The 27,449-nt window shown below is 39.9% G+C and overlaps 1 protein-coding gene across 1 annotated transcript in view; it reads left to right on the forward strand.

Moving 5' to 3' along the window:
- LOC101103396 (cytosolic beta-glucosidase) overlaps nucleotides 1-27,449 on the forward strand; it is a 126,756-nt gene that overhangs the window by 40,762 nt on the left and 58,545 nt on the right. The window contains exons 2-4 of the mRNA XM_004009737.6: nucleotides 5,634-5,861; nucleotides 18,989-19,785; nucleotides 21,026-21,149. Coding sequence (XP_004009786.2) covers nucleotides 5,634-5,861; nucleotides 18,989-19,785; nucleotides 21,026-21,149 — 1,149 coding nt within the window. The remainder of the gene's footprint in view (nucleotides 1-5,633; nucleotides 5,862-18,988; nucleotides 19,786-21,025; nucleotides 21,150-27,449) is intronic.

A 27,449-nucleotide genomic window follows, 5' to 3' on the forward strand; every position in this document is an offset into this window, starting at 1 on the left:
AGGTCCCACTTGTATATTTCTGTTTTTATTTCCATTACTCTAGGAGGTGGATCATAGAGGATATTGCTTTGATTTACATCATCAAGTGTTCTGCATATGTTTTCCTCTAAGAGTTTTATAGTTTCTGGTCTTACCTTTAGGTCTTTAATCCATTTTGAGTTTATCTTTGTGTATGATATTAGGAAGTGTTCTAATTTCATTCTTTTACATGTAGTTGTCCAATTTTCCCAACACCATTTATTGCAGAGGCTGTCTTTCCTCCATTGTATATTCTTGCCTCCTTTGTCAAAAATAAGCTACCCATAGGTGCATGGGTTTATTTCTGGGCTTTCTATCTTGTTCCATTGGTCTATATTTTTGTTTTTGTGCCAGTACCATACTGTCTTGATGACTGTAGTATACTCTGAAGTCAGGAAGGTTGATTCCTCCAGCGCCATTCTGCTTTCTCAAGACTGTTTTGACTATTTGGGGTCTTTTGTGTTTCCATATGAATTGTGAAATTTTTTGTTCTAGTTCTGTGAAAAATGCCATTGGTAATTTGATAGGGATTGCATTGAATCTGTAGATTGCATTTGGTAGTATAGTCATTTTCACAATAATGATTCTTCCTACTCAGGAACATGGAATCTCTCTCCATCTGTTTATGTTGTCTTTTATTTCTTTCATCAGTGTCTTATAATTATCTGTGTACAGTTCTTTTGTCTCCTTAGGTGAGCTTATTCCTAGATATTCAATTCTTTTTGTTGCAATGATGAATGGAAAGTGAAAGAAAGTGAAGTTGCTCAGTCATGTCCGACTCTTTGTGACCGCAAGGACTGTAGCCTACCAGGCTCCTCTGTACATGGATTTTTCCAGGCAAGAGTACTAGAGTGGGTTGACATTTCCTTCACCAGGTGATCCTCCGGACCCGGGGATCAAACCTGAGTCTCCCGCATTGCAGGCAGACTCATGGTGAATGGAATTGATTCCTTAATTTGTCTTTCTGATTTTTCATTGTTTGTATACTATATATATTTTTTAAAGGCCACTATACATATTTTCTTTTATCAAAATTTCAACTATAATGTTTAAGTTTTGATTCATGTTCTGGTTCTCATAGGAACAATGTTGCTTATACATGCTTCATCTAGTATACACCTAAAATAAACTACTCCACATAAGTGCATTTTCCTGCTGACACTGACCTCTTAAAATTGTCAAAATTTATTGCAAGCACTTAAGAAGGACTGTGTTCCAAAATGCATGTCAAGTTATTCACATCTAATGCTTCTTACATTGAGTATCATGGGTGTCAGTTGACTCATCAGTCAGGCTTTATTACTAACAGCAGTGTGGTCCAGTGGAAGGACTTGAACTTCAGTATCAGACAGATCTGAAACACATCTTGGTTCTGCGCATAAGTTGCTTCAGTCACGTCCAACTCTTTGCGACCCTCTGGACTGTAGCCTGCCAGGCTCCTCTGTCTGTGGGATTCTCCAGGCAAGAATACTGGAGTGAGTTGCCATGCCCTCCTCCAGAGGATCTTCCCAACCTAGGGATCAAACCTGCATCTCCTGCGGCTCCTGCATTGCAGGTGGATTCTTTATCAATGAGCCACCAGAGAAGTCCCCATATCTTGGTTCTACCACTTAATGAAAAGTGTTGTCTTAGGGAAGGCACTTATTGGTGATACGTGAAGCCAGCTTGTACTGGCTCACCAGTGCCTACTATTAAATGTTCATTAATTTTACAAGCTGATTCTTTTTTAATGTCTGTTTATTTGGCTGCATGAGGTCTTAGTTGCAGCACATAGGATTTTTGTTGTGGCATGTAGGATCTTTTGTTGCGTGTATGGATTCTTCATTGCAGTGCTTGGGCTTCTCTCCAGTGGCTCTGGGCCTCTAAAATACACAGGCTAAGCAGTTGCAGTGCTCAGGTTTAGTTGCCTTGCGGCATGTGGAATCTTATTTCCCTGACCAAGGATTGAACCCGTGTCCCTTACGTTGAAAGGTGGATTCTTAACCGCTGGACGACCAGGAAAATCCGTTATGAGCTGATTCTTAAATATATAGCCAGTATTAAAGATTCAATTACATAAACATAAATAAATAATTTACATTAAAAACAAAGATAATAAATATTCAAATCCTTATCTTCTAGTTATTTTAACACATTTTATTATTAGCTATACCCTTGAGGCTACTTGTTCCTGTATAGAAGAAATACTGTCTAATGATGGGCCATTGTTCCTCTTGCAACTCTGCCTTCAGTGCTGTCCTTTGGGGGGCTTGAAATTGGTCATGTGTAAGTATTTACACCACAGAAATTGGCAAGTGCTACAAGTCAGCATTTGATTTATTGTTTTGTTGGTTGCCTGGACTCAAGAAAGTGACAGATAAAGTATAAGTAATGCAGAGTAAATGAATGTGTAGAATGCCTGTAACTGTTACATTGTGAGTAGGACCAAAAAAAAAAAAAAAAATCAAGGAAACACTCTTCCAGAGTTTGAAAACTATTACCAATTTAGCAAGAAAATTGCTCATGTCACTGATGAACAAGTGAAATTCTGATATATTATCATTTTCCTTTCATTGTACATGTTAATTTAAGCAAAGATACCGATCAACAGTCACATGAGAACTTCTCCCATTTGTCAGGTTGTATATTGTAGATCGGCTCCCCATATAAGAGTCTGGCAAACATCTAAACAAGTATTCTATGAGAATCAATGGGCTATAAGGAATATGCAGTAAAGAGCATCGCATATTGTTATTTGGAAATTGTGTATTATATGTCCTTTATCCCAACATACCTCTATGCCAATATAATTTGTAATAAATATGTATACCCAACAGTATATATGTTTTTAAATATACAACCAATTGTTAATATTTACCAGCACACAACTGCCTAAACTCTCTGAGATTAAGCTCTTTCATTTATTGTAAATCAATTATTCAAACTATGAATACCATGCTTGACTGAAGTTGTATTTTAGTATTCATACCTATTTCATTCTAAGATTGAATATCAGTATTCTTTTTCTTTTTCCCTCCAAACCCCATATATAGACATAACTTGAGAGCCACTGGGATGTATAAAGCTTTTTGCCTCTATATGATATGGCCCCAAAGTATAATAATTCGTAATATTCATAATTTCTTTGTATAGATCTTTACTACCCTGCCTTGATATCAGAGCTCCTCCTTTAAGTAGTCTTCCTGTGTCCCCATGGTTCTCTCCTGTAAATTATAGTGCTTGTTGTCTTTTTGTTGGTCTGGAGACTATGTCTAATCCTATCAGAATTGTGCACGAAATATGAGAAAATTAATGCTAGATGTAGACCTAAAAAACTTTCCTATAATTGTTTTAGTCTATTTACTCTAGCTGTGACTTCCTTTCTTGAGTGAAAGTCGTTTTGAACTATTTCAGGTATATAAAAATGGTAGTGGATAATGTAATCAATAGCCTCTTAGATACCTGTTAGCCAGCTTACAGGAGTGAAATATAAGAGATGCAAAGGGCCCTCAGGCTCCTGCTTATTCCCATTTCCCTCCCTGTCTACCCAAAGGCAGCCACCAGCTTGAACTGACCATCTCCAGGCATGCAGTTATGTGTTTACCTCAAAGGTATATGTTCAGAAAATCCATCTTTGGTTTTATATATTTTGTATAAAACATGATACAGTACTGTATATAATCTTTTTAAAATTAATAACCTTTATATTTTAGAGCAATTTTAGAGTTATAGAAAAATTGAGCACAAAGTACAGAATTCTCATGTATCCCATTCCCCCAATTTCCCCTACCTAGCATTAGTGTGGGTCATTGGTTACAAAGGGTGGGTAAATACTGATACATTATTATTCAATGAAGTCCGCAGTGTGTGGGTTTTGACAAATGTATAATGTCATGTATCCACTATTATAGTATCACACAGAATAGAGTCCACCCTTGAACAACATGGGGTTAGGGGAACAGACTCACTGCCCAGAGGGAAAGGCATGCACAATTTTAGTAGTCTCACTGCCATAAAAATCTGCGGTGTTCCATGTATTCATTCCTGTATATATATTTCAAGTCTTGATTTTTTCTTTAGTTTCACTTTATAGTTTTGAGGGTGTCTTAGCCCATTTGGACTGCTCTAACAAAAGACCTTAAACTAGGGGATTTGTAAGTAACACGCGTCTATTCCTCACAGTTCTGGGTGCTGTAAATTGGGGTTAGGGTGCCAGTGTGGCCAGGTGAGGACCTTCTTCCTCATCACAGGCTTCTTGTATCCTCACGGGCAGAGGAGGTAGGGAGTGCTGTGGGGTCTCCTTTTAGAAGCAGTAATCTCGTTCATGAACGCTCCACTATCCTGACTTAAGCTCCTCCCCAAATCATCACATTGGGTGTTAGGATTTCCACCTCTGAATTTGGGGGGGCACAAACAGTCAGAGCAGAGTAGAGGGTTACCTATACTCTGATTCATTCACTGTAACAACTTATCTGTGTCTCTTCTCTTTGAATATACCTAAAGTTAATTATCTGTTCTGTTGGTAGGACATAGGTTGTTTCCAGGATTTTGCTGTGACAGAAAACTGTGCCTCAATAATCTCATATAATCTTTTTTGTGAAAATATATGAGCACACTTTCAGGGTATGCCCTTAGAAGTGGAATTAAAGAGTCATGAGATTTTAAAAAATTAATCATTTGTACCATAAAATGGATTCTAACTACCATTTTAGACAAAATTTCTGTGTGAACATATTTCAAATCTAATGTGATTTTTGCTTTCTGTCCCTCTAATGTGTGATGTTCTTTCTTACCTCTGGGCTTATTCTGATCCTAGCTCCTCATTTTTTTTCTATTTTCTCTCACCCCTACCTCCTAGCATTTCACTTTGGTGAGTCAACATCTCCTCTGGAATTCAGTCTAGGAGTGTCTAAGAATTTTCTGACTCTTGCCCACATCTGGATAAACACCTCTTCCTGGCTTTCTTGCAGGAACTATTATGTTGGCTGTTTTATAATCTCATGTAATTGACAAGGACAAGAATTGCAGCAGAGTTCACCCTGGTATCCACTAAGCTTAGCTTGGAGCCTGATACAGAGCATGTGTTGAAATAAGGGATGAGTGAATGAATGAATGTAGGATACTTTTATCATCTCAGCAATGGCAGGAACTAACACCCTTCCCACAATCGCTGACTGGACCATCTCAGGCTCCATGGTTAGATGACAGGAAGATAGGGTTCAGGTGTCAAGGGTCAAAGATAGAGTCTGAGACTGCTTTATGCACAGTGAGGACAAGGTGTGTCTGTCAGGGCCAGGAGAAATGTTCACAAGAAGGAGATGTTTTCAACTCAGACGCTCATAAGCTGAGCCCTGCCTCTGTCTACCAGCTGGGAGATCTTCAGATAATGAACCGTGAAAGCCTGCTATGCAGCGGCATTATGCAATAATTTTTCATTTGCCACCAGTCAGCTTCAGGGATCAAGGACAGCTGAACACATAACCCGCTCATGCATGTTATTTTAAAGACATATTTTAAAGTTATCAATATGGTACATTGAGTTAATGAGGGATGTTCTTTTGGTGACAAATATTTACATTCCACATATGCCTCTTGATGTCAAGAGTGTAACGGTTTCATTTTCTTCTTTTTCTCAGGAGGCTGGGATGCAGATGGAAAAGGCCCTTGTGTCTGGGACACATTCACCCATCAGGGAGGAGAGAGAGTTTTCAAGAACCAGACTGGCGATGTAGCTTGTGGCAGCTACACTCTGTGGGAGGAAGATTTGAAATGTATCAAACAGCTTGGATTGACTCATTACCGCTTCTCTCTTTCCTGGTCACGTCTGTTACCTGATGGGACGACAGGTTTCATCAACCAGAAAGGCAAGTGTTTCTTAAAAATAGAAGGTTGCAGCTTTAATTCAAGGTTATTGCTGCAGTCTGGCATAATTAATCCAGGATGCTATTCTGCAGCATAGCTTCGAGATTGCAAGTTTTTAGAGTGATTATAGGATAAATTTTTTGAAATGGGTTTCCATTAACTTTTCCAGTATTATTCTGGTTTCCCTCAACTGGAGATTTTTGTTGGGAGGGGTGGAAATAGATGGGCAGGAAGTGGGTTGGAAAAAGTGTTTTATTTATGTAAAATGTTACTTGAGTATTAACCTGAAGGTGAATTTCCAAAGGTTATGTATAACCTATTTTCAGTTGTGTTATGCTATGGTAAGTCATGAAAAGCCCTGCAGAACTTGAGAAGATTCTGAGTATTTCAACTGGAACTGAATTAGTGGAGTTAATTAGCTAGCACAGAGGTTGGCCCCAGAGGCCCTGGAATCTGTTCACTTTGGAGTAAGTGCCAGAGATTTCACTTACTATCTTTGTGAGCATCTCATGGACCTCGCTTGGTGCCTCAGTTTCCCCACGAGGAGAGAGGGATACTGTAATAGCTCCTACTTCCAAATGTTGGAAGAGTTAATGCAACGGTCTTTTAAAGTACTTTACACAGTAGCTGGTATAGCATAAAAGCATTCAATAAGTGTTAGTTATTATTTGTCTTATGCCTTGTAATGAAAAAGACTGTTGCCCTATTTGAAAGCCTATTATTTATGAAGCATTTTGCATACATTTTCTCTAAACCCCACAAATCAACGAGGAAGGTATAAGTATCACATTTTACATACGTGCATGTTCAAATCCAGATATTTTGTAAATTTGTATTTTTGGGTGGATCTGGAATTTAAGCCTAAGGTTTGGCTAACTCCTTCCACACAACAGGAGTTGGCAAACTATGACTTGAGACCCAAACTTGCCATGATCCCTATTTTTATACATAAAGTTTTATTTGTAATACAACTGTACCCCTTCATTATGTGTAGTCTGAGGTTGCTTTCCCACTACTATGGTAGCATTGAATAGTTGGGACAAAGACTGTACAGCCTGCAAAGCCTGAAATGTTTACCACATGGTCATTTATGGAAAAAGTTTTGTAACCCCTGCATGACAATGTAACGACTTCTTCATAAAGAACCTTTATTGCTCCTTTGTTCTGGGTAAGATTTCCCATGACTCCTAGGGTTGGGACAGGGTGAGGCAAGGGGGTGCTTAATGTGCAGGATTTGGGAGGCATGTTCTCTCAGCATCTCACAACTGTGAGGTTGCCTCACCACACCTGTGCTTCAAAGAGACAGCACTGAAACTGAGAGGTTCTCCTTGATTAAGTTATCTGCTTTCCTGTATACAGCAACAACAAACGTAGTGAGAACAGCCTGTGCTAACAGCTCCTAGGAGGACCTGTGCACTTGCTTTCAGTGTAGAGGTGGGGGGAAACCTGTGCATTGTGAAATGGAAGCACAATTTATGGAGGCACCACACCGTGACTTTCAAGTGGCTTCCCCCAGATAAGGAAAATACAAGTTTAGCAGGCCCATGACTTGATTCTAAAGACATTAGGCCCTGTTTTTAACTGTTCTTGGTTAAAGGTCTCCTTTCTAGGCATCAGCGGCCAGTTTTATTTTTTGACTTTGAACAGGAGGTAATTTGTGGCTCAGTTTAAATATTAACTTGTACTTTTCCACCATCTTAATCCATCATCTGTACCCTCTCTTTTCTTTGGCACCCTCATAACCTTCAAGGATTAAAAGCTACGAGTAATCTCTGAATCTTCTCTTTTCTTTTCTTCTTACATCTAACTAGTTGCCAAATCTGATCCATTCTTCTCATGCCTCTTTAACTTCTTCCCCCTGCCGGCTCCAATCATCTTCTCTCTCCCTTCCCTGGTTTAGATGTTTATCATCCTCATCAAGGGCTTTTTGATATGCCCTTGATGGATATACCTACTCTCACTCTCTTTCTTTGTCCTTTAATCCTTCGTTCAAAATGCCACCACAGCAATTTTCTGAAAGCTTGGCCCAAGACATGCTGGCTTGCATCATCTCCTGCTAAAACAAAGCAACATAAAATTTTTTTAGTCATCTAAACTCCTTCATATATCATTTCAGGTTTTACTTGACTTAGTCTTGACTCACCTCTGAGGCATTCCAGGCTGAAATTCCCCCATGCATGTGGTCTATGCAGTTCCTCCACACAATGCCCTAAGCACATAACCTACTACATATTAAACATGCTATGTAATTTTCCACTTTTGAAGAAAAACTTTAAAGTTTTTCCTCCTGCCTGGAATGGCTTTTTTAAAAAAATTCCCAACTATGCCTGTGAAATGTTTTGTATACTTTTAAGGTCTAGCACTGGTGGTTCAGATGATAAAGAATCTCCATGCAGTGCGGGAGACCTGGGTTCGATCCCTGGGTTGGGAAGATCCCCGGAGGAGAACATGGCAACCCACTCCAATATTCTTGCCTGGAGAATCCCCATGGACAGAGGAGCCTGGTGGGCTGCAGTCCATGGAGTTGTAAGGAGTCGGACGCGACTAAAGGACTAATACACAGCACACAGCGCAAGCTCCAGCACAAATGTGTTCTCTTCTTTAGAGTCCCTATCTCAGGACAAAAAATACTTTTTTTCCTTTAAATTCTCATAGTGCTTTGAAAACCTCTTAAAATATTTTGTACATTCTTCACTCTTGGCATTATTAAATCCCCTGCTTGATTGTGAGCACTTTGTCTTTAATTCAACCCAGCAAACATATATCAAGTGTCTACTTTGTGTCAGGGACAGTGCTCCATACTCTTAACAGAAATATGAGAGAATCCCTGAAATTGTTTACAGGGTAGTGGGCAGATATGTCTGCCTTATTTACCCCTGTGATCTAGTACAGTGCCCTGCAGGGAAGAATTCAGTAAACACTTAACTGAACTAGACCAATAACCATCATAAAGATCACTCTAAGGGTAGTTAGTTAGTTGCACAGTCGTGTCTGACTCTTTGTGATCCCATGGACTGTAGCCCACCAGGCTCCTCTGTCTTTGGAATTCTACAAGCAAGAGTACTGGAGTGGGTTGCCATGGTAGTGGTTGATTTTTATTGAGTATATAGTATGTGCAGCTCCCTGTACCAAGCACTGCACCTGCCTTTGCTGAGTCAATGCTCCTAACAGCCCTGTGAGTGAGGAGGGCTTTCCCTAAACAGAGGGAATCATGGTAATCTGAGGTGTAAGGCTGGGCATAAATTTGCCAAGACAACACATTTAGTTAGAGCTGAGTTCAACCTAGTTCTGTCTCATGTCAAAAACGTAAGGTTCCAGAGACATTTACAACATGAAACCACATGCTGGGCTTCCCTGTGGCTGTGCTGGGCTTCCCTGGTGGCTGAGATGGTAAAGAATCTACCTGCAATGCAGGAGACCTGGGTTCAATCCCTGGGTCGGGAAGATCCGCTGGATAAGGGAATGGCAACCCACTCTAGTATTCTTGCTTAGAGAATCCCATGGGCAGAGGAACGTGGAAGGCTACGGTCCATGGGGTCGCAAACAGTCGGATACGACTGAGTGACTAACACACACACACACACACACACACACACTCACACATGCTTTGTGCTACACTATCCCTGATAGTAACATGAGGTGGAGGCCCTACATTACTAAAACTCATGCCACTGCTCTAGCCTATGATTCTAGGAGTTTGGAGTTTTTACTGAGTTTCCATTTGGGTGGTAAACAACAACAAAAAACCCACCACCTTGTAATATGGGTCCATAATTCTTTATCTGAAATTCTAAAATCCAAAAGGTTCTAATATTGAGTCCTTTTTTTTACTAGTTTGATTCTAAAACAAAGTAGGCAGCAAAAGCTGACCTGAGTTGATGACAAAGTTTTAATGTTATCTTAGTTCATTTTGCTTAGAATATTTATCTGTTTTACTGCAGAAATATTAAGGGATACTGACCCACCCCCAGTGGGGGTATTAATATACAATATTTACTATGTTTCTTTTCTAAAACCCCCAAATTCTGAAAACATGGCTGCCAAGATTTTCAGATAAAGGATTATGGACCGGTGGCAATACCTCAACATGTCTAGGTACTTCACACCAACTCCAGATACACAGAGGTTCATGGAGCTCGCTGTAGATTAGACGTCTAAGAACAGGGCAGCAGAGAAGGTAGAGAGTGGTGGTGGCAGGAGGCTGGAGTCACTGAGGCCACCCAGACAATGTGAGGGACTCACTGGTGCAGTTTTCACGTGGAGATCACACTGTCTCAGCACTGAGCTTTTTATGTTTGGCACTAGCTTTTGTAAAGCCAAAGCTGATTAATATTACAGACTTTTCCATGAGCAAGAGGGCACTGGAGGTGCTTCCAGTAGGCAGAATTTCAATAAGTGGTTGCTCATTCTTGTGCAGTGATCTGTTGAAGCAGTTGGAACTGTTTTAACTCAGAAAGGCCATCATTTGTTTTTTCTGTTTAAACATTTTCTCAAAGAGCATGTAAAGAATTAGAGAATCCTTGTCACTGTCTTTTTCAAGAAACTCAAGTTTTTTTATTCGACTTCCTATTTTAAAGCTTGATAAGAGGACATTTGGAAATGTGTAAATAAAATCCCATGTTCCCAAACTGGAAGAATATTTTACAAAGTGGAATTATTACACAGCTTTTCTCTTTCAAATGTCAAGTTTTTGAGGCTTAACAAGAAGAGATTGAGCTGGCAACTGAAATCGCATATTTCTGTATTTCTCAACTGTTCAAGTACGTTTTCATATCTGTCTCAAATGTAAGTTTCAAGTGATTAGCAAAAGACCCAATTATTGGAAATAGAAAGGGGAAAGGAAAAGAAATGGTTATGCAGAATTTCTTTCACACTTTAAGATTTAAAATATTAGCACACTTAGAGGAATGTTAGTTAAGTAAACTAAAAGCGCACTTATTAATCTCCTACTCTATATTGGGCAGCGTGGTAGACTGAATAATGCCCCCTCAAAGATGTCCATGTCTTCATTCTTAGAAACTGAATATATTATCTTACATGATAAAAGGGACTTTATAGATGTGCTTAAGTTAAGGATCTTTAGATGGGGAGATTATCCTGGTTTATCTGGATGGATGTCATCATACAGATCCTTAAAAAAGCTAAGTAAGATGATCACAGTCAGAGAGAGAAGGTATAAGAACTGAAGCAGAGGTCAGAGAGGAGACAGGAGTTTCAGTGCTGGCTCTGATGATGGAGGAAGGGGTCATGAGCCTCTAGAAGCTGGAAAAGGCAAGGAAATGGATTCTCTTTGGGAACTCCCAGAAGGAATGAAGCTCTGCTGACGTCTTGATTTTAGCTCAGTGAGAACCATTTTGGACATCTGATGCCTAGAACGCTAAGATAATAACTTGGTATTGGTTTAAGCCACTAAGTTTGTAGTAATTTGTTACTGCAGCAATAGGAGACTAGCACAGGAAGTATGCCATCAGAAATTGGTGGTTGGGTCTAAGGAGGAGTGAACCTAGAGAATTATACGTATGACACAGGTAGGCACTAGGTCAAAGTTCATTCTTCATTAAGACATTTACAGTTTGACTAGAAGAATTCCAGTATAGTTATTTTATGAACTGAGACATTATCTTTGAAAGTTTCAGCCAGATGCTCTTTTAAGGGAATTTTCCCATTTCTTTGTTCTATATAACCCTGCTCCGCTCTTGGCCACAGCTGACTGGATGGGGGAAAACTTATTTCCCTGTGACATATAAATTTTGTAACTTCATTAGAAAAGATAATCCTTTTCAACTGCCTCCCTGTCTCAGGGATGTTTGGAATTGAGGAGTTGAAGCCTGATTTGGTGGGTGGTTGGCACTAGGGTTGTGAGGTAGTCTTGGCAGATAGGATGCCCATTTTGAGACCATAACAAATTGGCTACACAAAGGAAACTGGTTTTCTGAGCAGGAGAGGAATGGAGTGGATGTGTTGAGGGAAGTTAGGGTAGGAGACATCAGTCTTTTTGAGAGGTTAAGATTTTCTCAGCTCCCAGCTTTAAGTTCCAGTTGTGATTATTTCCTGTCGTTTGGTATCTGATATCTCTCTGTCATTTCAAATAATGCTCACTGCATTCCCTACCAGTCAGCCTCCTGCCTCTAGTGCCACCTTTACATTTGAGTTAATCTGAGTGGGCTTTTCCCTATTTCCAAAAGACCTTTGACTTAAACATGCTTCATATTTTCAAAGATCAAATAAGAAGGAATGGGTTTAATTAAAACAAAGGTGATGATAGTAACTGTGAAAGAAGGCTATGAAGGTTTTAATACTTAAAATAACCCTGCCCTAAATATCAAGACGTAGAACAGAGTCCATATGACTTCTTGGGGTTTCAGGCTCCCTAGGTTGGTAACTGACAATCATTTAAAAATACATATTTATGGGGATTTCCCTGGCAGTCCAGTGGTTAAGACTTCTGCTTTCAATGCAGAGGGTTCAATCCCTGGTTTGGGAACTAAGAGCCTACATGCCATGCAACCAAGAAATAATAATAATAAAAAAGTATTAATGGATAGAATGAGTTACCCTGAATTGTAAGAGTTTGGTAAAGCTAGAGAACTCTCTGACTATTTGTTCTCAGTGCTTAAATACTCCTGAGGTGACGCTATTACTATTCCTCTTTTAGAGATGAGGAAATGTGGGTGTAGAGAGGCAGTTATGTAATTTGTCCATGATCACTTGTCTGAATTGTCTGACTCTGGAGCTCTGCTCTTCAATGCCTCACTCCATTGCATCATGGAGAGGTTTCACTGGAGGACTGAATAGACCAGAGGTAAAGTTCTGGGATGATAAATATTAAGTATGCAATGCTTTGTTGCTCTGCCATGTTGATGAGTTAGAAAAAATTTGACTTAAAATTTTTAAATCTTCAATTCAATTGCACATCATCATGTTGTTTGAATTACACTGATTGCCATCATTAATGATTGCATCATATTAAATGATGCTTATAAATCATTGATTCCTCCAGAAATAAGAAAAAACCATGATATTATGAATCAGATCCAAAGTAGGTGATTATTAAGGCTAGGAAAACAGTATCACTGTGATTTTGTTTCAGAAACATTAGTGTAAGAAGGGGAATGTCACAGTGGGAATAGCTCAGTCTTTATAGTGAGACAGACTGGCTTTAAATGTTGGCTTTGCTATCTGAAAACATTGTCACTTGAAGTCTGGAAGTCACTTTCTGAGTCTCTGTTTTTTCATATATTTACTGAAACTAAAAATGCCTACCTCTTGGACTTAGTGCAGGGATTAAACAAAATGTGTTACATCATGTATGTATAGTATGAATACAAAAAACAAAAACTGATATTATTTTTATATTCAAAGCCAGTGGAAGGCATTGACCATGAAAACCTTAACACAGTCCAATATCAAGATGATTCCATCATACAGATCTTTGGATATTCCATTTTACAAAGGAGGAAATATGGGCTTACAGAGGCCCAGAGATGGAATGGTGGAATGATCTTTTACAGAGAGAGGAAAGCTTTATAAACTTTGGTGAGTGGATTAGTATTCCATGGCTGCTACAACAAATTATTACAGGCTTACTTGCCTAAAGTCACACAAATTTGCTACCTTAGAATTATGTGGGTTAGAAGTCTGACACAGGTCTCTCCAGAATAAAAACCTCTGTGCTTACAGGCTGCATGTCTTTTACAAAGATCTAAGGGAGACTCTGTTTCTCAGTTCATTCATGTTGTTAGCAGAATTCAGTTTCTTGGGGTTGTCGGACTGGAGTCTCCTTTTCTTGGATGACTGAGCTGAGGACCGTTTTCAGCCTCTGTAGGCCACCTGCACTTCTCAGCTGCTGGCTCCCTTCTTCCATCTTCAAAACCAGCAATAGTTGGCTGAATCTCTCTTATGCTGCCACCTCTTGTGACTCTTTTTTCTGTTGTTGCATCTCTTCGACCCATTCTTCTGCCATCCTCTTTCACTTCTAAGGACTCATGTGGCAGAGTGGGTCCACCTGAACAATCTAGAAACATCTTCCCAACTCAGGATCCTTAATCAGAATGATATCTGCAAAGTCCCTTTGAAGTAACATAAGAAGTAACATATTCACATGATCTATGGATTACAACTTGGACATCTTCTGGGTGGTGTAACTTATTATGTCTACCCAGTGAGTAATGGCATGCAAAAGGGGCTTCCAAGTATGGAGTTGCTATGCATGACCCACATGATGTTCATGCTTGCAAAATAAGTGAGCTGTTGTTAAAAATTACCCATTCTTACAGACAGACAGACAACCCATGACCTTGCATAATCTGGCTTCTGCTTATGCTGCTTACCTCTCACTATTCTCATTTCCCTTCTGCTGAGCTATACATTCTCCTTATTGTGAGCTTTCAGTTACCAGAAAGAGCCATATTGTCCTAAGAGAATGAATTTACAAATAAAGGCCATGCCATATATGATGGTAAAACTCTGACCCTCATGAAAAGTCCAGGCAGCCAAACCACAATTTCTGTATCAGTTGACCCAGAAAAGTCAGAATATGGTCAACAACTGCCCCTTCTTTGTTTTTGTTCCTCTGTCCTCTTTGAACTTAGGACCAATCAGAAAAAGGCAAATTTGCTCCCCAACCCAATTACCCAAGATGCCCTGGTTCCAGTCAGCCCACCTCCAGCCTCCCTGTGCCAACAGCTTTCAATCAAAAGGTACCAGGATCCTCCCCTCACTGTTTTTATTGTGAAGCTTTCCTGCCTCCCTGATAGCCTTTGAGTATCTGCCAAATGCTAGTGATAATGGCTGGCTCCTTGTTGCAAACTTGGAATAAGCAGACTGTTCACATTTGGGAGGTCTTTGTTGATTTCCATTCTTCTTTTGGCCTTTTGCACAATTGTTTCCCTTTTTTCTCTTCCTGGATCCCTCCTCCTTGCCTTATGTGGGTCATTTGTATCCATCTTTTAAGGATCAGTTTAGATGTCACTCAGGACAACAATAACAATAATAATCATTATTAGAATCATAGTTATCTGTGCCAAGAACTGTTCTAAGCATGTTCAATTTATCAACTCATTAAACTCTCAGAACAATTATTGAAATAGGTTTCTATTATTGCCTACATTTTACAGACAAGAAAATATAACTCAGAGAGATAAAGTAACTCTCCTGAGGTCACTGAACTAGTAGGTGAAGATTTTGGGATAGAACTTAGGTAGCCTGTCACCATAGTTCACTTTTGAAACCATACTGCTACTCTGCTTTCAGAGTAGATTTTCATATGCCCTCAGTTTGGGATGGGGACTTACCTTTAATAATAATACTGTATGATAATTATTTATGAATTTATTTGTAGTCCCTACTTACGTTTAAGGGGCTTCCCCGATAGCTCAGTGAGTAAAGAATCTGCCTGCAATGCAGGAGGCACAGGAGATGCAGGTTTTATCCCTGGGTTGGGAAGATCCCTGGAGAAGGAAATGGCAACCCACTCCAGTATTCTTGACTGGGAAATCCCATGGAGAGAGGAGCCTTGGCAGGCTACAGTCCAAAGAGTCGTAAAGGGTCGGGCACTACTGAGCAACTAAACATGCCTGGTTACTACTACAATTAAAGTTTTCTTAGTACAAGAAGAGTGTTTATAATGTTTGTAATCAAGCATATAGTAGTGTCTCTCTAAAGGCATATTTGAGGAATGAACAAATTAATGATTGAATAAATGAAATGTACACAAAAATCTCAATTATTATTTAAAATTGGAAGATAATAACTCTAAGAAGAGATAAAGGGACCCTGCTTGGCAAACTTTGAATGCAACACAAGTTCTGTATATGAATTTACAATTATTATTCAGGAAATCATCTTTTAAAATAGGAATGCTTCTCTCCTCTTGGCTTAGTTTCTTTCCAAACTTGTTCTTTTTTTAATTAAAAAATTTTTTTTTATTGTTTTAAGTGTTTACTGGAGTGTAAGTGTGAAAACATTAGTTGCTCAGTCATGTGTGACTCTTTGTGACCCCATGGACTGTAGCCCAACAGGCTCCTCTGTCCATTGGTATTCTCTAGGCAAGTATATGGGAGTAAGTAGCCTCCTCCAGGGGATCTTCACAACCCACTCATTGAACCTGGATCTCCTGCACTGCAGGCACAGCCATCAGGAAATAGTTGCTTTGCGGTGTTTTCTTAGTTTCTACTGTACAGGAAAGTGCATCAGCTATATGTGTACATATATCTCCTCTTTTTCCCTCCATACTCTTAAACATATAATCATGTGCTGTGCCGTGCTTAGTCACTCAATGATGTCTGACTCTTTGTGACCCCATGGACTGTAGCCCACCAGTCTCCTCTGTTCATGGAATTCTCTAAGCAAGAATACTGGAGTGGGTTGTCATTCTCTTCTCCAGGGGATCTTCCCAACCCAAGGATCGAACCTGGGTGTCCTGCATTGCAGCCAGATTCCTTACCATCTGAGCCAACAGGGAAGCCCAGGTATTCCAATGGATTATGTCAGAAATTTACAGCAAACTCTCCAGTGGAAAGTTCTTTAATGTGTCACGGCCCTGGCTTTCTGTCTTTGTACCTCACACCCTGGGACTGATGCTGAGCCCTTGTCCATGCTCAGTGAGTCTCTTTTCTTAGATTTGTAAGACTGACCTGTCTGGAGAAGCACCGAGGCAGTCATTGCATTCATCTTCTTTACTTTATGTTGAATATTGTTGAAATTTATTCATTCACTCAAGAGCTATTTATTGAGTCTCTACTAGGTTTCTGCTATTGTCCCAGGATTTGGGGGATCCAGAGGTAAATTAGACAAGGCTCATGACCTAACCGAAGCAGAAGATATTAAGAAGAGGTGGCAAGAATACACAGAAGAACTATATAAAAAAGATTTTAATGACCCAGATAATGATGGGTCATACGATCACATGACGGTGTGATCACTCACCTAGAGCCAGACGTCTTGGAGTGCAGTCAAGTGGGCCTTAGGAAGCATCACTACCAACAAAGCTAGTGGAGGTGATGGAATTCCAGCTAGCTATTTCAAATCCTAAAAGATGATGCTGTTAAAGTGCTGCACTCAATAGGCCAGCAAATTTGGAAAACACAGCAGTGGCCACAGAACTGGAAAAGGTCAGTTTTCATTCTAGCCCCAAAGAAAGGCAGTGCCAAGGAATGTTCAAACTTTCACTCAATTGCACTCATTTCGTATGGTAGCAAAGTAATGCTCAAAAGTTTCCAATTTAGGCTTCAATAGTACGTGAACTGAGAACTTCCAGATGTTCAAGCTGGATTTAGAAAAGGCAGATGAACCAGAGATCAAATTGCCAACATCTGTTGGATCATTGAAAAAGCAAGAGATTTCCAGAAAAACATCTACTTTTGCTTCATTGACTATGCTAAAGCCTTTGTGTGGATCACAACAAACTGAAAAATTCTTCAAGTGATGGGAATGCCAGACCACCTTATCTGTTTCCTGAGAAACCTGTATGCAGATCAAGAAACAACAGTTAGAATAGGACATAAAACAATGGACTGGTTCAAAACTGGGAAAGGAGTACATCAAGAGTCTTTATTGTAACCCTGCTTATTTAACTTTAATGCAGAGTACATCATGTGAAATGCCGGGCTAGGTGAAGCACAAGCCGGAATCAAGATTGGTGGGAGAAGTGTCAATAACCTTATATATGCAGATGACACCGCTCTTATGGCAGAAAGCTAAGAGGAACTAAAGAGCCTCTTGATGAAGGTGAAAAGAAAAGGAGAAAGCTACCTTAAAACTCAACATTCAAAAATTGAAGAACACAGCATCTGGTCCTATTGCTTCATGGCAAACAGATGGGGAAACAATGGAAACAGTGACAGACTTTATTTTTTTGGTCTCCAAAATAACTGCAGATGGTGACTGCAGTCATGAAATTAAAAGACGCTTCCTCCTTGGAAGAAAAGCTATGACCAACCTAGACAGTGTATTAAAAAGCAGAGACATCACTTTGCCAATTAAAGCTCATCTAGTCAAAGCTATGGCTTCTCCAGTAGTCAGGTATGGATGTGAGAGTTGGACCATAAAGAAGGTTGAGCACCACTGAAGAACTGATGCTTTCAAACAGTGCTGTTGGAGAAGACTCTTGAGAGTCCCTTGGACCGCAAGGAGATCAAACCAGCAATCCTAAAGGAAAACAATCCTGAATATTCATTTTAAGGAGTGAGGCTGAAGCTGAAGCCCCAATACTTTGGCTACCTGATGCAAAGAGCTGACTCACTGGAATAGATGCTGACTGGGAAAGATTGAAGGCAGAAGGGTATGACAGAGGATGCGATGGTTGGATGGCATCACAGACTTGATAGACAAGAGTTTGAGCAAGTTCCAGGAGATGGTGAAGGACATGGAAGCCTGGTGTGCTGCAGTCCATGTGGTGGCAAAGAGTTGGACATGACCGAGTGAGTGAGCGACAACAACAACAATAATTCTAGTGGAACTGAGTAAAAAGTCAAACATGCAAACAAGCAAAGAATAATTTCTTTTTAAAATATGAATATGTAAATTTAAAATTTTAATTTAAGTATAGTTGACTTACAATGCAATGTTAGTTTCAGATGTATGGCAAAGTGATTCAGTTACATATACATATATGTATTATATATGTATATAAGAATATATGTATGTGTGTTTTATATATATATATAAGAGTATATAGATTCTTTTTCAGATTCTTTTTCCTTAGAGACTATTGTTTCCTGGACTCTACAGTAGGTCCTTTCTGGTTATCTGTTTTATATAGAGTAGTATGTATATGTTAATCCCAAACTCCAAATTTATCCCCCCACCCAACAAATAAAATAATTTCAGTAAGTGTCCCATTGGCACAAAGTTACGTGATAGCAATCTGTCCAAATGAATCCCTTTCAGAATGTAACAGCTTCCATAATTGTGTTACCCCATCATATTCTCTTGTCTCTGATCAGCCAGTCTTCCTTGGACTTCATGTTTTCTTCCAACCTTTAATTGATTATAGGTAGGAAGTTATGAAATTATTTTGGATTAAAGTTTTTTAGGAAATTGTTATTCCCAATCCTCTCCCAATCCTTATTTATTGTCAGCATAATGGAGATGACTTTTCTTCTCATACTTTCTTTTCTTTTTCTCCTAGGAATCAGCTATTATAATAAGATCATTGACGATTTGTTAGCAAATGGGGTCACACCCATCGTGACCCTCTACCACTTTGATTTGCCTCAGGCCTTGGAAGACCAAGGAGGTTGGCTCTCAGAAGCAATCATCGAATCCTTCGACAAATATGCCCGTTTTTGCTTCAGTACGTTTGGGGATCGAGTCAAGCAGTGGATCACCATAAATGAGCCTAATATTTTTGCTGTGATGGCATATGAGTTTGGTGTATTTCCTCCTGGTGTGCCTCATGTTGGAACTAAGGCTTATCAGGCAGCTCATAATTTGATTAAAGCTCATGCCAGATCCTGGCACAGCTATGATTCCTTATTCCGAAAAGAGCAGAAGGGCATGGTATCTCTATCAATTTTTGCTGGCTGGGCAGAACCAGCAGAGCCCTGCTCAGTGTCTGACCAGGAAGCAGTTAAAAGAGCCATGGCATTCCAGTTGGACTTCTTTGCTAAACCCATATTTATTGATGGCGATTATCCTGAAGTTGTCAAGTCTCAGGTTGCCCTCATGAGTAAAAAGCAGGGCTACTCATCATCACGGCTTCCAGAATTTACAGAAGAAGAGAAGAGGATGATCAAAGGCACTGCTGATTTCTTTGCTGTGCAGTATTACACAACTCGCTTAGTCAAGAACCAGGAGAACAGGAAAGGAGAACTGGGTTTACTCCAGGATGTGGAGGTTGAAGTTTTTCCAGACCCATCTTGGATAAGTTTGAATTGGGTCTGTGTGGTGCCGTGGGGAATACGTAAGCTACTGAAATACATTAAGGTAAATGCACTATTTGTTTGCATCCGTGTGTACCCAAACGTGGAAAGAGGGGAAGATGGGCCTATGTCCATGTGTATAAAGACCTGAACAATGAATGCTTTAGGTAATAGCATATACATTTGTTGGCCTGGGAAGAGGTGGTTAGGATTTACATCAATGAAGGATAATTAGCTGATAGTAGTGTTAGTTGCTCAGTTGCCAACTCTGTGACCCCATGGGCTGTATGTCGCCTGCCGGGCTTCTCTGTCCATAGAATTCTCCAGGCAAGAATACTGGAGTGGGGTTGCCATTCCCTTCTCCAGGGATTCTTCCTGACCCAGGGATCAAACTTGGGTCTCCTGAATTACAGGCAGATTCTTTATGGTCTGAGCCACCAGGGATAAAGGGCATCAATGCCATAATTAGACTTAGGATTTGCTGTTAAATTCAATTGTAGCTACAGTAGTACCTTGGACATATTTTTCAGGCTGGGGTCACAATTGAGTTACTAAAAGGCATAATAGGGATTTGAAATAGCTGAATCCTTTCTGGGTCTCTGTTACACTGAATGGCATCTAGGTAGCTGAAATGAAAATTTTAAGTTATCAGTTTTTTAGGATTCCTGCTATCGGGTAGGGGGTGGGGAGAAGGCAATGGCACCCCACTCCAGTAGTCTTGCCTGGAAAATCCCATGGATGGAGGAGCCTGGTGGGCTGCGGTCCATTGGGTCACTAGGAATTGAACACGATTGAGTGACTTCACTTTCACTTTTCACTTTCATGCATTGGAGAAGGAAATGGCAACCCACTCCAGTGTTCTTGCCTGGAGAATCCCAGGGACAGGGGAGCCTGGTGGGCTGCTGTCTATGGGGTCGCACAGAGTCGGACATGACTGAAGCGACTTAGCAGCAGCAGCAGCTATCAGGGGAATAGAGAATATAGCTACTGGGGAGGGGGGGACCAAGGGGTTAAGGAGCAATGACAATCAGCAGATGCTGATGGAAGAAAGATATTTCTGTCTTCTCATTATAACAAGAGTCATTTGACTGTCTTCATGGATATTTGCACAGTTTTTCTTTTCCATTGTTAGTTATAAAAGGTCAGTGCGCGGAAAATTAAGTTAATAGGGTCAGTGCAATTTGATGAAAACTAGTTTTGGGGTTGTATCTTAGAGAAGATAGAGGGTAATGCACCTGATTTTATGAGATTTTTTTTTTTCTCTTACATCTGTTTGGAATAAAACTTCTGCTTTCTCATTCCAGGATACGTATAATAACCCTGTAATTTACATCACTGAGAATGGGTTTCCCCAGGGTGACCCCACATCTTTTGATGACACTCAGCGCTGGGAGTATTTCAGACAGACAGTTCAGGAACTGTTCAAAGGTACCATTTGAAATGATGAAAGATCAATTGTGCAAACTTGATATGGTTTTCCCATGTGCCTATTTGCATTCAGCAAAGACCAATGATTTTGAAAGCTGAAATTCATGTAAATCAGTGTAAAGCTATGTAATTAACAGAGGGGGGAGAAAAAAATATTTAGGAAAGAGGAAGGTGAAAATTTTGGCCTAGCTTCAACCTGCTGAAATTTAATCAAGTAAAAAGCGACAGTCTTCAGCATTTTGTGACTCCTGGGTGAAGGTGACATGAATAGAAGGAGTGGTGGCTGTTGGGAGAGAGCATTAGTTATTACACATAGATCAGCACTGACCAACTAGAGCATGCTTATTTGCATATTTTAATATCCTAACTCTCAAGAAATGAATTGGCAGAATTCTTAAAGGACCAAAATCAAGCATTTGTGTAATAAACTTTCAAGTGGTATGTGTCTTCAGTCAATGCATGTTTCATCTAAAGGGTAACCAAACAGCAGACTTTCTTTTTGCCATATAGAATCTGTGAATTTTATTTCAAGACAATATTGTTATTCTGGTAACTCCTTTTACCCAAAGGAATTCTTTTCATATTTGAAAACAAATGTGAAGGAATAATCTTTAGCTGGTAACACATATTTCTGCCTCAGTTAATTTCTCCCTTTTAGCTACCACTTGGAACACTGTTGCTTCATAAATTTAATTTCTCCTCCCTATAAAGAAATCATATCATAGCAACAAAATTCAATGAAAATGAGACTTTCAATTTCCTTTTTTTAAAAACCATGATAGGCAGTTATTTCTCCTCATTCTGTTTGAGAGGTCCTGGAATTATTCTTTCCAAACTAAATCAGTAATATACTGGAATCAGTGAGAGGAATTCTGGAAAGTGACACAAAGTGGTTTCTTTCCAAAACCTCAAATATATTGACTCAATTCCTCACCCATCCCTGGGGTTTATTGACAGAGGGCAATTGGATTTCTACAATTTTACACAGCAAAATCATTCTTTTGTGTTACACACCAAAAAGATTCATCCTTTGTGTGGGAATTCACCTTCTGATAAGAAAAGAAAATCTCTAGTTTTCTGAGATTCTTCCTGATTTCTCCCTGTAAATGACCCTGCTGTTGCTATTTAATCATTAAGTCATGTCTGATTTTTTGCGACCCCGTGGACTATAGTGCACCAAACTCTTCTGTTCATGGAATTTCCCAGGCAAGAATACTGGAATGGGTTATAAATGACTCTGCTCATAGTTAATACACCGATGTTCCCAACTTCACCTCGAGAGACAAGTGGGCTAGTTATGATCATCAGATTTATGGATGCCCTGGGGACCACAAAGGACTTGTTCAAAACTGTTCTGTGTATTTTAGCGAAAAAAGACAAAAAGTAGAAATTGTCTTTCTTCACTCCCATCTTGGTGCTTTGTTTAGTGCTAACATATAAGGACATTTCTTTGTTCTCTGAAGTCATTTTTAGTACTTTGTACAGTGCCTTAGATCTGCAACACTAAAAATTCACCAGTGGATCCTCAAACTAAGATAGAAAAGTAATTGAAGGCAAAAGAAGAAAATGTGAGAAGATTTGGGTTTGTGACGGATAGGAGAGAAGATAAAGTTAGGAACAAAATCCCGCTTTTGAACTTATTGAATTCCTATTATACTGTTGAATTAATGTAAAAAGTGTGAACATACATCATTAATTATTCACAGCATCTACATTCTCCTCTGATTCTTAACGTTATGATTTCTATTCTTTGTAATTAACAAATAATATTGTATTTTTTGAAAATATAGTTTTTCAAAATGTGTAGAAATCTACACATTGACCAAAAATGCTATAGTAAGTGTATCTATTCTGGACTGGATATAGTGATAGCTATCTCTCATATGTTGTTGTAGTGAACACCAATTCTCTCTTCTGCAATGAAACTCTTTTCTAATAACTAGTCCCTTTTCTTTCTAGGAAATACCCACCTTGCCCCTATTCTTAGACTTACCATAGGGATAGCTATGTAAGCAGAATAAACAACTGCTCTTTGTGAACAGATAATTGATCCATCTAGACGTAGGCACATGACGTGAGGTGGATCAACCCCAATTCTTCCCTGGGATTTAGAATTTGGACCAATCAGTTTGCTTGTCTCACAGCATGGCTTGGCAAGGTGATGTAACTTTGTGGGCCATTGGTGGCTGTGCTTTTCCATGTAAAGCTTAGGGGTAGTAAGAAGGTGGGTGGGGAACAGCTACCAGTGCACCCAGGGAAATGGAGACAAGAAACCAGGGAGAGATCAGGGGGACAGTTGTGCTTCTAATTCCAGTTTGTCTCAGACTCAGCTGCAAACATGTTTTTGAGAGACATTACTTTTACTTATAATTAAGTGCTCTTTCTGGTTCACCTGATTCTAATTGGATTTCTATCACTTGGAACAAAAAGAGTCTTAATTGATGCCATCACATTATTTTATTTTCAAGACAGTGAGATGAGGTCATTGCTCCTATCTTACAGATGAGAAAACTGAGTTTCAAAGAGGCTAAGTCATTTGCTCAAGATCACAAAGTTACTAAGTAGTATTTGCTGGAACAAGGCAGAATGTGTATAGTATTATTATTACTACCACTATTTTGGTGTTTGATAGGATCCCTGAGTCCAGGGCTTTCTGACTCAGAGCACTTGCTTGTCCCACCACACTTCTAGAAACTTTGCCTCACGTTTGGGGGTCCTGGGCTTGCATAAATTCTTTGAAAGAGTTTCAGGCTGCCTCTGCAGGAGCCAGCAGGTCCTATGACCTTGGACAAAGCTCAGATGCCGCATATCCTGCCTCTCAGCAGAGGAAGGGAGCTGAAGTAACTGATCAATTTCCTGAGACTCCTCCAAGGTAATGCCGATGATCTTGACTGGCGAGCACTTTACTGGGAAGAACCACCCTGTGAGCGATTAAAAGCAATAACAAGCCGAGGAAGATATTTGTGGGAAGCACGGCAGGTGAGAGGCCACCAGAACCCAGGGAGTCAGATGGATGATGGCTTTGTGATTCTCAGGAACAAAGCCTTCCCTCCCACATCATGTGTATGGACAGGCACATAATGACGCTATAGTTGGATCAATGGCGTCTGCCTGAAGGCCTTACTAATCTCGTCAGGTAAAATCCCACAGCAATTAATTGAGCTGTAAAAAGAAAGCTAATGTTTCTATTTCCTTATGAGAAAAGGAGAAAAAAAAAAAAGAGGAAAATGTCATTTCAGGGAAAAAAAGGGAGAAATCAGTGAATGCGTTTTTAATCACTGCATTATTTAAATGCCTTTAAACAGGTTTTATTTTAATTAATGTAGATATGAATAAGAGAAAAGCAACACAGTAGAGACACAAAAACTTGAAATGATATATAACTGGGCTTGTATTCCAGGTCCAGTTATTCAACTAGGGGCACATGATTCAACCTCCCAAACTCTCAGTTTGTTCATCTAAGAAATGGGGTAATGCTTTCCCTATCAGAGTTGTAAAAATTTCATTTAATAAGCTATTGTGCTAAACACTCCAAGCAATTGCCTGGCACGTAGTAAGCCCTCAAGCAATGGTAATAACTGTTATCATTGCCAAATGTGCACTTTTAAGAATATATCTATCAACCCAAGTTATTTTCCTTACTATTTAAAAAACAGAATCTCAGGACATTAAAAAAAAATCTCTATCCCCCTTCATGTCTCTAAGTTATGACAGAACATTCCCTGCCAAGTCTGCAATTTTTCCATCATTTTTTCTGGGAAACTTCCTGATGAATGCTGGTAGCGTTGGCCCTCTGGCTATTTACGATTGAATCCTGTGGAGGACCTAGCAGCCAGGACCTCCCTCCATTCATTACTTCCTTTGGAGAGGTTGCCACATTAAGTGAAATATCAAATAATTGGCAACAGAAACAACTATTAAATAACTGGGTAGCTGGTATTGTTCTGTCACAGGGATTTTTGTAAAAACTCAAGAAGCAGTAATCTTCAAAGCGTTAGGCTATTATCACATGATTTGAATCTATTATATTCATAAAATTTACACCAGTCTTGGCTGCTCTGGTGCCAGTAGGCAAGTTTAAGTCTATATATTGTTATTGTTCAGTTACTCAGTTGTGTCTGACCCTTTGTGACCCCATGGCCTGCAGCACACCAGTCTTCTGTGTCCTTCACTAACTCCCAGAGTTTGCTCAAACTCATGTCCATTGAGTCAGTGATGCCATCCAATCATCTCATCCTCTGTGTACCTTTCTCCTCCTGCCTTCAATCTTTCCCAGCATCAGGCTCTTTTCCAATGAGTTGGCTCTTCGCATCACTTGGCCAAAGTATTAGAGCTTCAGCTTCAGCACCAGTCCTTCCAATGAATATTGAGGGTTAATTTCCTTTATGATTGACTAGTTTGATCTCCTTGCTGTCCAATGGACTCTCAAGAACCTTCTCCAACACCATAGTTTGAAAGCATCAATTCTTTGGTGGCACTCAGCCTTCTTTATGGTCCAACTGTCACATTCATAGGCCTTCCCTGGTGGCTCAGAAGATGTCACATTCATACATGACTACTGGAAAAATCATAGCTTTGACTATATAGACCTTTATTGGCAAAGTGATGTGTTTGCTTTTTAATACATTATCTAGGTTTGTCATAGCTTTTTTTCTAAGGAGCAAGCGTCTTTTAATTTCTTGTATATAAAGTCTATATATCAGTTCAGTTCAGTTCAGTCACTCAGTTATGTCCGATTCTTTGCGACCCCATGAATCGCAGTACGCCAGGCCTCCCTGTTCATCACCAACTCCCGGAGTTCACTCAGACTCACGTTCATCGAATCAGTGCTGCCATCCAGCCATCTCATCCTCTGTCATCCCCTTCTCCTCCTGCCCTCAATCCCTCCCAGCATCAGAGTCTCTTCCAGTGAGTCAACTCTTGGCATGAGGTGGCCAAAGTACTGGAGTTTCAGCTTTAGCATCATTCCTTCCAAAGAAATCCCAGGGCTGATCTCCTTCAGAATGGACTGGTTGGATCTCCTTGCAGTCCAAGGGACTCTCAAGAGTCTTCTCCAACACCACAGTTCAAAAGCATCAATTCTTCGGCGCTCAGCCTTCTTCACAGTCCAACTCTCACATCCATACATGACTACTGGTATAGTCACACATAAATGAAAGTGAAAGTCGCTCAGTTGTGTCCGACTCTTTGCGACCCCATGGACTATACAGTCCATGGAATTCTCCAGGCCAGAATACTGGAGTGGGTAGCCTTTGCCTTCTCCAGGGGATTTTCCTAACCCAGGGATTGAACCCAGGTCTCCCGCCTTGCAGGAGGATTCTTTACCAACTGAGCCACAAGGGAAGCCCAAGAATACATAAAGGGACACCTTAATAATCTGGATGCTGAGGGGGTGAGAAAGTGTGAGAAACCAGGCAAGTTATTCTCAATGGGTGATACTGGACCCATGCTGTAAACTCTCCTAAAAGCGGATTTCAGTTGAGTTCAACCTCTTCCCAGCACCTACTGAACCTGTGCCTCCCTGTGGCTTGGCTCTCAGTCTTTCCTCAATTGAAATGTCATGGTCTTCACCTTCTTCCTGGCCCAATCCTGTTGTCTGGAGAAGATAGCTAGCTTGAAGTCAGGCAAGATACAGGTTTGAAACTTGGTTCTTCCACTTCAAGTTCAGTGATTTTGGGGGGAATTCTTAAACAAACAACACTTCAGTCATTAAATCTTTAAATAAGGATAATAAAAATATCTGTCTTCTAAAGCATGATGGAAAATGAACACAATAATGCTTATAAAGCCTAAATACAGAGTCTGGCATGTTATGAAAGATTCCATAAGTGACAGTTAATTTTGGGAGGGGAATATCTCTGCATCCTTCGAGAGTTGGAGCTGTGTCTTTTTTATAATTATATCTTCAGCCCCAAGCACTGTTTCTGTCATGAAGTAGCTTTCTACACGTTTGTCGAATTTGGTTGTGTCTTTCAGAGAAGAGTTAGTCAATGGATAATGAGAAATAAATAATGAAATGAAATGATTGGGAACTGTATTTCCTTTTTTTAAAGAAATATACCCCACATGGGAAAAAAATGCAGCCTTCTGGAAAGTTTCTGAGCCAGCCCAACTTTCCAATGAGATCCATGCCTGAGTTAGCACAGCGGTAGATGATTGCAGAGAAGGTTTGTTAATGACCAGCTTTAGGCTTTTAATGACAAAACCCCTCAGCAAGATGTCATCGAAGTTATTGAAGACTTCACTGAAAGTGTTGAAGCTGATGCATTGTAACAAGAAGGTTATAAATCTTGCAGCTTG

This window comes from Ovis aries, chromosome 6 (genome assembly GCF_016772045.2).
Source record: "Ovis aries strain OAR_USU_Benz2616 breed Rambouillet chromosome 6, ARS-UI_Ramb_v3.0, whole genome shotgun sequence".
Taxonomy (NCBI): domain Eukaryota; kingdom Metazoa; phylum Chordata; class Mammalia; order Artiodactyla; family Bovidae; genus Ovis; species Ovis aries.